The sequence below is a fragment of the Juglans regia genome, chromosome 2 (assembly GCF_001411555.2).
Source record: "Juglans regia cultivar Chandler chromosome 2, Walnut 2.0, whole genome shotgun sequence".
In the NCBI taxonomy this organism is placed as follows: domain Eukaryota; kingdom Viridiplantae; phylum Streptophyta; class Magnoliopsida; order Fagales; family Juglandaceae; genus Juglans; species Juglans regia.
The window spans coordinates 34,482,804-34,490,876 of NC_049902.1; the positions used below are offsets into that span (position 1 = coordinate 34,482,804).

At 33.9% G+C, this 8,073-nt stretch overlaps 1 protein-coding gene across 3 annotated transcripts; it reads right to left on the minus strand.

Moving 5' to 3' along the window:
• Window positions 1-486: 486 nt before the first annotated feature.
• Window positions 487-3,760, minus strand: LOC109013296 (protein yippee-like At5g53940). 3 transcript variants are annotated; one of them, XM_018995342.2, is made up of 6 exons: window positions 3,647-3,760; window positions 3,429-3,564; window positions 1,888-1,931; window positions 1,071-1,179; window positions 892-947; window positions 487-765 (listed from the first exon to the last, which is right to left on the minus strand). In XM_018995342.2, the coding sequence occupies exons 2-6, from the start codon at window positions 3,522-3,524 to the stop codon at window positions 681-683; spliced, it is 390 nt and encodes a 129-aa protein (XP_018850887.1). In that variant the 5' UTR covers window positions 3,525-3,564; window positions 3,647-3,760; the 3' UTR covers window positions 487-680. The 3 variants fall into 3 exon arrangements, with proteins under 3 accessions (XP_018850887.1, XP_018850881.1, XP_018850892.1); XM_018995336.2 differs by having other exon boundaries at window positions 3,429-3,694; XM_018995347.2 differs by having other exon boundaries at window positions 680-790; window positions 3,429-3,695.
• Window positions 3,761-8,073: the final 4,313 nt, after the last annotated feature.

Here is an 8,073-nt window from a genome sequence, read left to right on the forward strand (position 1 = left end):
TAATAAATATATACAATCATTTTATACCACATAAAATTGAAGAAAGATGATAATAAAAAAGATGATAAAAAAAATATTATTTATCATTCTCTTTATGGAACATCATCTTTTCGTGATATTAAATTATTTGAAAATAAGTATAAATATTTTTTTTAATTATTTAACATCCCAATAATAAGAGGATATATATATTGAAATAATGAAAGGCACTTATCTAAAACCTATTTAAAAGAAATTATTTAAATATCAAATTTTAAAATAAGCCCCTTCAATTTAAAATAGAATTCGTAAAAAATTACCCCCCTTTCAAATTGCAAACCTGTACTCATATAAACCACAAAAATGGGAACTGAAATTTGGGTCATTTAAGACGAGAAAACAGAAGCTTTGGGAACCTTTAAGAATGTCATTGTTGCAAAAGAACCTCGTCTATTTACAACGTCGAGCACAGATCAGATTACAACAAATTCAGATCAAGGAGATGTCTTGGTTGAGTAACAGTCCATGCAACTCAAGAGTACATTAGCATTCATAGTACAATCTAAAAGGAATGACTATGTTCCCTAAAGATCGCAAAAATAAGATAGTATGATTATTATATAATTCCATACATAAGCCGTAAATCTCTTCTCAATTGTGTAAAATGTCTACTAAAATATTTGAACAAATGGAGTAGGATCCTAAACGTCTTCAGCATCACTCATGCTTGGGCGAGTATCAATATAGAATTCGGTAGAAAAGTCAGCTTCATCGACGATCCTCCCTCTGTTAATGGACATATAAGATCCCTCTGTTAATGGACATGTATATGGGATTTACAGTAAGTAAAAACATAGTCCGCTCGATACTAGCAGGAGGAATAGAAGGAAAGAGAACAAATGAGGATTACACCTTTCAAGAACGTACTTCCCTTCTTTATACTTCTGGCTCCTCTCATGTGCAGCCTCCTAGGTGCAAAAAACGCAGTAGAGTTTAGAAAAGTTGGCAACCTCTCATTCAGCTTTGCTAAATTAAGAATATCTGTTTGTAGATGTGCGCCACAAAGGGAAGGGGAGAAAGAGAGAGAGTACGTATTTCCATCCAACAATCTGTCCACAACAGCAGCAAAATATATCCGCCACAGTATGCAATCCCGAAAGCATCAACCTCTCCTCTAATGCCCCAACTACGAGGTTCACCCTGGATCGTAAATCAAGACAAATACGCGAATCAATTTAACGTTGGAATATCAATTTGAAAGGGAAAACAAAGCATTTCCCTTGTATCTAATATTAGTCCAGTTACAAGCTTAATGCGAGAAAAACAGTTTTCAATCAGATAAAGTGAGCAGTAGTCGCTTCCTTCTAGTTGTGTGAGAAAAGAAGAAATGGTTTTGTTTTGCCTTCCCATTAAAAACAAGAAAAGACATTGTACAGGAATGCTGAGAGTATAATAAAAACTCTCAACCACATTGTTAGGGAGTACATTAAGATTGTGTTTGGATGTTGAAGTGAGTTGAGTTGAGTTGAGTTGAGATGAGATGAGATGATAAAATATTATTAGAATATTATTTTTTAATATTATTATTATTTTGGAATTTGAAAAAGTTGAATTGTTTATTATATTTTGTGTTGAAATTTAAAAAAGTTGTAATGATGAGTTGAGATGAGTTGAGAGGAGTTTGATAAACAAACGAAGCCTAAAGACATTGTTAGGGAGAGAAATGGGTAGTAGTAGAAACATCTAATTTTGCTTTTGTTGGGGAATACGTTTAGATAAAAGAAACATATATAGAACTCAACTATGATTCGGTTTTTAATTTTCCAAAAGAAAACACAGTAAGCATACAATAATTCCTACAAAATCATATTCCAGTACTTGTAGTCCTTGAAAGAAAAAGGAACTCACGCATTATTGAAGAGGTATGCTTTTCCCCGACGGCAATGAAAAGCCTGACCAAAAGACAAGGTGAAAATCAGACCGAAAAGAGTTTATCATGCTGCTAAGCATTCCCAATATAAATACTGGGCAAGTGACATCCGTATTTAGAAAAGACATGCAATTGAAAGGATCAAATGGACTGCAAGTTGTTCCCCTAAGAGGCTCAATTGATATTTATCCTTTCAACAAGTAAGAACATTCATCAAATATGATGATATGAAGTGTTGCAATCTCAGAACATGCAGAGTATAGTAGAAAACACTCCCCGAAAATTCGATGTCAGAGCTGAAATTACAAGACATCCAGAAAAGTAAAGAGTTAACCTGACTGCCAAAGTTTCTTAAGCTGAAGTTCAGCCCCGTGTTGTAATTAGTTATAAACAGATATAAACTTATACCATGTTATTCATGTAGGGGACAAATAGACTCAAAAATTGTCCTCCAAAGCATGAAACAGCTTCTATTTGTAGTAAATACTAAATAGAGTCATAGACAACAATAAATGTCTTTTTGTAGCATGTTATACTCCATGGAGCCACGGGAACAACTTGACTATCTGATGCACCATTCAATCCAGGTTCAAGTATCCTAGATCTCCATGCACTGATCTGGTGAAATGACAGAACCTAAGAGGGCAGACAGCTATAGGTTGGCGGATTACATCCGCTTCGACGAAACCTTGGCCACAACCTGAATTTCCTCGAATTATTCACTCAGGAAAACTCGCAGAGCATCGTCATTGACACACTTCTTTTTTAACCACATCAATAGTAACCAGTACCAAACTATATGTAACGTTAAATTATGGACACGAGACAACTTATCTATTCCCATATATCGCATTCAATACCCATATATATTGAGGATCCAGGATATAGAAAAAAGAGTAATTCTTCACATATTGCCATCAAATAGCCCGAAGAAAAATGGCGTATAAACTTGATAGTATATAAGTATCCAGTAACAAGTGCGCCACACATAATCCCGGGATTAATTTACAAGCAAAAGAAACTATTACATATTTCTATGATTCTCAGACTCGTTTGTTTTCAAAATAATTTTCAACTCATCTTATTATTATAATTTTTTTTAATTTTTATATAAAATAAAATAAATAATTCAACTTTTTCAAATTTTAAAATAAAAATAATATTAAAAATATATATTCTAATAATATTTTATTTAATTTTTAACTTTAATATCCTCTCAATATCCTTCGATCAATGTCCTTCCATCTCATTTGTGAAAATAAACAAACCCTTAATTGCCAGAAATTAGAAACAAAGAAAACATTCACTTTTGACTCACTTTTGCGTACTCGTTTGGTTACGCGATTCTGAGATGAGAAGTTTTGTTAAATGAATTATTTATTATATTTGAAGTAAAAATTTTAAAAAAATTATAATAATTATACGAGATAAATGATAAGATAATTTGATTTTGTATAACTAAACAGGACAGCCATCTTTAGAATGGTGGGAAGGAGGATCAGGAAGAGAACAGAAGTACCCGAGAGACAAGATCGTCTGCGAGAGCCAAGTGGGTCTTGCAGAACTTGCATCTGTATGACCTTCCCTCTAGCTCCACCACAAATACCCTTCCCATATCTACCTCTCCGTCGTCTTCCTTCTTCTGACCTTTTTACCTGCTATCCACCTCTAGTAAGTTGCAAAACCAGTAATTTGATAGGGAGAGAGAGAGAGAGAGAGAGAGAGATTGGATTAGACCGAAGGATCAAATACGGTTTCGTAGCGCCAATTGTGTAAAATGCATGTCTGCCCCCACTCCCTCACGTGTCATCTGTTTTTAAGCATCGTGGCTTCGTGACAAAACACTTTAATTCCTTTTACTCCATTCAATTTTGAAACTTTATCTTATCTCACAAAGAAATTTTGAAACTTTATCTAACTTTTTATTTTATTTTGTTACAATTAATATATTTTCTATTTTGAAAACGAGCTTTGCTACATAATCTCCACCACACTCCACACTTTTTTAAATTTTTAATATTTTTTTAAATTTTTTTTTTTGAGTTTATTCTTTTTAAATTATTTTAAATTATTTATTCATTATTTATATAATAAATATTTAATAAAAGAAAAAAATAATAAAAATTAAAAATAATGTGGAGTGTGGAGGTTGTGTGAATAGTAGGAGGTTGAATAGATTTTTTTTTTTACAAAATAGGAAAAGTTGTACCCAAGTTTTGGATCCAAGGTATGGGAGCCCAAATGCACTACAAGTCCATGCTATAAGGCCCGAAAAATCATTCATTGCTTAGGTTTAGTTTAATTTTACAATTCTTCTCAATTCATCTCATCTCATTTAATTAATATAATTTTTTTAAATTTTCAAGTAAAATAAAATAAATAATTTAACTTTTTCAAATCTCAAAATAAAAATAATATTAAAAATATATATTATAACACTATTTTATTCAACCTTTAATTTTAATATCCACTCATCTCATCTCATCTCATCTGACCAGTGCAAAATAGTTATTCATCTAATTTGAATACATCCCCTAAATTGTTTAATATATGAGGGTTATAAAGAATAGCACATTATTATGTAAAACTCTTCATGGACAAAGTGGCAAAGTAATTTGTAGTAGTAGTTCAATTGTAAAGCTTTTTTTATTATAAATTAGATAGAACATATCAAATCATGCCATGTAATTATTTTATCTGTAATTTTATTTATAAACTTGGCATTTCTCATGACTTAAAACATGGTGACCAGGATGGTAAAAAAAATTATGGATTTAACTATTCTCTCCATTAAAAATTTAAAATTGGTTTTATATGATTCTCCAAGAAGACCAAGCACTGCAATTTTTGAAAAGGGGTTAGAACCCCTAATGGTCCAACAAATTACAAAAAATCATTAAATACTCACTAAACGTAGATAAGCAAGATTTTCCTATCTTATAATGAAATGACATGTCATGTTATTAAAATTGTTTAAAGGAGCTTTGCATGCCCATGATTATAAAACTATATGCGTATAAATTTGTAGCCATGTGGATTATTATATAGGGAGATATATTTATATAGGGAGATATATATATATATATGTGTGTGTATATGTATGTGTGTGTGTGTGTGTCTCTCACTCTATATATATAGAGTAATACTACATACAATTGTAGAATGCGCAAATGCCGTGTAGTCGTTTTAAAAAAGAGTGTAGTCTATTATTAAAAAATTAATTTATTTTCATGTGTGTCTCATATTTATTCATTTTTTTCAAAGTGACTGCACGGCACTTGCACACTCACAACTACAAGTATCGTTTCTCATATATATATATATATATATATATGGTGCAAACGTGAGGTAATCGAGAGACTCTCATAGATGGATAAAGTTAATAGCATGGAGATTGGGTTGTCACAAAACATGCATTCACTTGACTATGTTATGTAGACTGAACAGTTATGAGTTATAACGGCAATCAAATTGAACCTACCTATATTACATGAGAATTACCGATCGAGGTAGGCTACTATCTTTAATGGCCATCATACAAACTTAATCCGTACGGCCTCTACTATATACGACTTTGGTACTCACGTATGAATTTGTTTTAGACATGTAAGAACTCATTAGCATCATATATTTGTTATAAATTTTATTTTTTAGTATTTTATTCTTTCTTTCTCCTTGGATTTATATTTTTCTTTCTTCAACAAGGTCCACGAATTCACGATCTCACTTTCTATTGTTGAGTTATTATATTATCAAGCAAGTCAGTTTGTTGAAAACATATTTCACATCATTTAGAGCCAATTTGGATTGAGAAATGAGTTGAGATTATTTTATTACTATTCACAAATTTCAACTCACAAATTTTATTATTATTTACTATTGAATTAAGATACGATGATCACGTAGAAGATTGTGTAACAACTCAAAATCAGGCCGAACCTCAACAAGCGGAGAAGACATAGAAACAATCCTTGGCCTTTATTCTCGACTTTGTTATATGCCTTGATTTACGTTTCTGCTGTTCTGTTTTTGAAATTTGAATTTACATTTCCAGATTCTGTTTTCTAAATTTGTATAGTGACTTAGTAGGAGTCGGTTACTCACAACTGTATTATAAATACTTAGACTCTGTACACAATTGAAATATGAAAAATAGGAAATTTTTCCAGCCTATCTGTTTGTGTTAAATCCTACATGGTATCAGCCAGAACGACTTACGTCCTTTCCTAAAATTATTCACTGCCCATTCCTCTAATCTCTTCTTTCTAAACTTCTTTCCCATTTCCCTCCTTAACCACCATGGCCGCCTCCCCCAATTCTTCTTCTACTTCCGATAACACTCCCAACACTCTACCTGTCTTCAATCCTTCCTCCAGCATCAATATCACTAAACTTACCCGCACCAACTTTCTAAATTGGAAAGCAACCATGTTTCCCTATCTCAAATGTCAAAATGTGTTTGGCTATGTGGATGGCACTATTAAAATGCTTGCGAAGGAAATTCCTCATAGTGATGGCACCATGCAACCAAACCCAGCCTTTGATATATGGGAAACCCAAGATAATCTTCTTCTCAGTTGTATTAATGCCTCTCTTACTGATGATGTACTCGTGCAGGTAGTGCAATGCACTACTTCTCACGCAGTCTATACATCTCTCCACACTGCTTTTGCTACACAGTCAAAAGCCAAAGCCATCCAAGTCCGATCGCAGCTTGCTACTGCTCAGAAAACTACTCAGTCTATTACAGAATATTTCATGTTTGTGAAAAAGCTCTCTGATGAACTTGCTATGGCAGGTCAGGCACTCAAATGTGATGAGATTATCACATACCTACTCGCTGGTCTAGGACCTGAGTATGACTCTCTTGTTACTACCATTTCTATTAAATAAAATGTCACCTTAGAATAGGTGTACTCTATGCTGCTCACTTGTGAGGCACGTGTGCAGCATCATCAACAAGCTCTCTTGTCTGTCACACCGTCGGCTAATGTTGCTATTAAGCAATAGGGGTGGGCAGCAGGGCTCCGCTCCGGGGGGCGGGGCCCCCCGCCCCACATCTAGCTCCCCTAGCGGGGGCGGGTGGTGGGGAGGGCCCAACCACGCCCCGCCCCCATTTATATACATATTATATACATATATATAAACATAAATATATATTTATATTTTACAAATTATGTATATATAAATATATATTACAATTTATTAGACTTGTTCACAAAATATATATTGGCAAATTTAAAAACTACATAGTTTAAAAACTAATACACTACAATTTATACAAAATATACACTAGTAAATTTAAAAATTATATAGCTTTTAAATTATAGTTATATTTGCAAAAATTAAATTTATAATTTTGATCCAAAATGTATTTTTAATTACTTTTATACTTGTAAATAATTTTTAAATCAAATAAATATAATATTTTTTTTAAGTGAAAAGAGGCGGGACGGATTGAAAATTTGCCTCGCACCCCGCCCCCGCATCCTGGGGGCGGCGGACGGGGGTGAAAACCCCACCCCCCACCCCATGCGGGGCGGGATGCGGGGAAGGGGTGCCCCCGCCCCGTAGGGGGTGGGTAGCACCCCTACTAAGCAACAAGCCTTTTCTGGATCCCATAGCCGCAACAACAATTCCAACTTCCAAGGCAGGGGGCGTGGCCATCCCTCCTCTCGTGGTAGAGGGAATTTCCAAACTGCTTCTCGTCCAAATAACAACTACACTAATCTTTGGTGTCAGCTATGTGATAAGCCTGGCCACACTGCGGCTCGATGCTTCAAGAGATTTGATAGTCAATTTCTTCCCCAACCTTCTCGACCAAATCCTCAAGCCAACATTGCCTCTAACCAACCCATTCAGCACTCAATGGAGTAAGAATGGCATGCCGACACTGGAGTTACACACCATTTGACTAACAACTTCAACAATCTTAATGTTCGTAGTGAAGTGTATGCTGTAAATGATCATATTCAAGTAGGAGATGGCACAGGTTTGCACATAACTCACCTAGTCAAGACATCTTTATCCACACACTCTCAATCTTTTATCCTTTATCAAATATTAGTTGTCCCTCAAATTACAAAAAATCTAATTTCTATCAAGAAATTCACTGAAGATAACTCTGTTTATTTTGAGTTTCACGCTTATTTTTTCTTGACAAA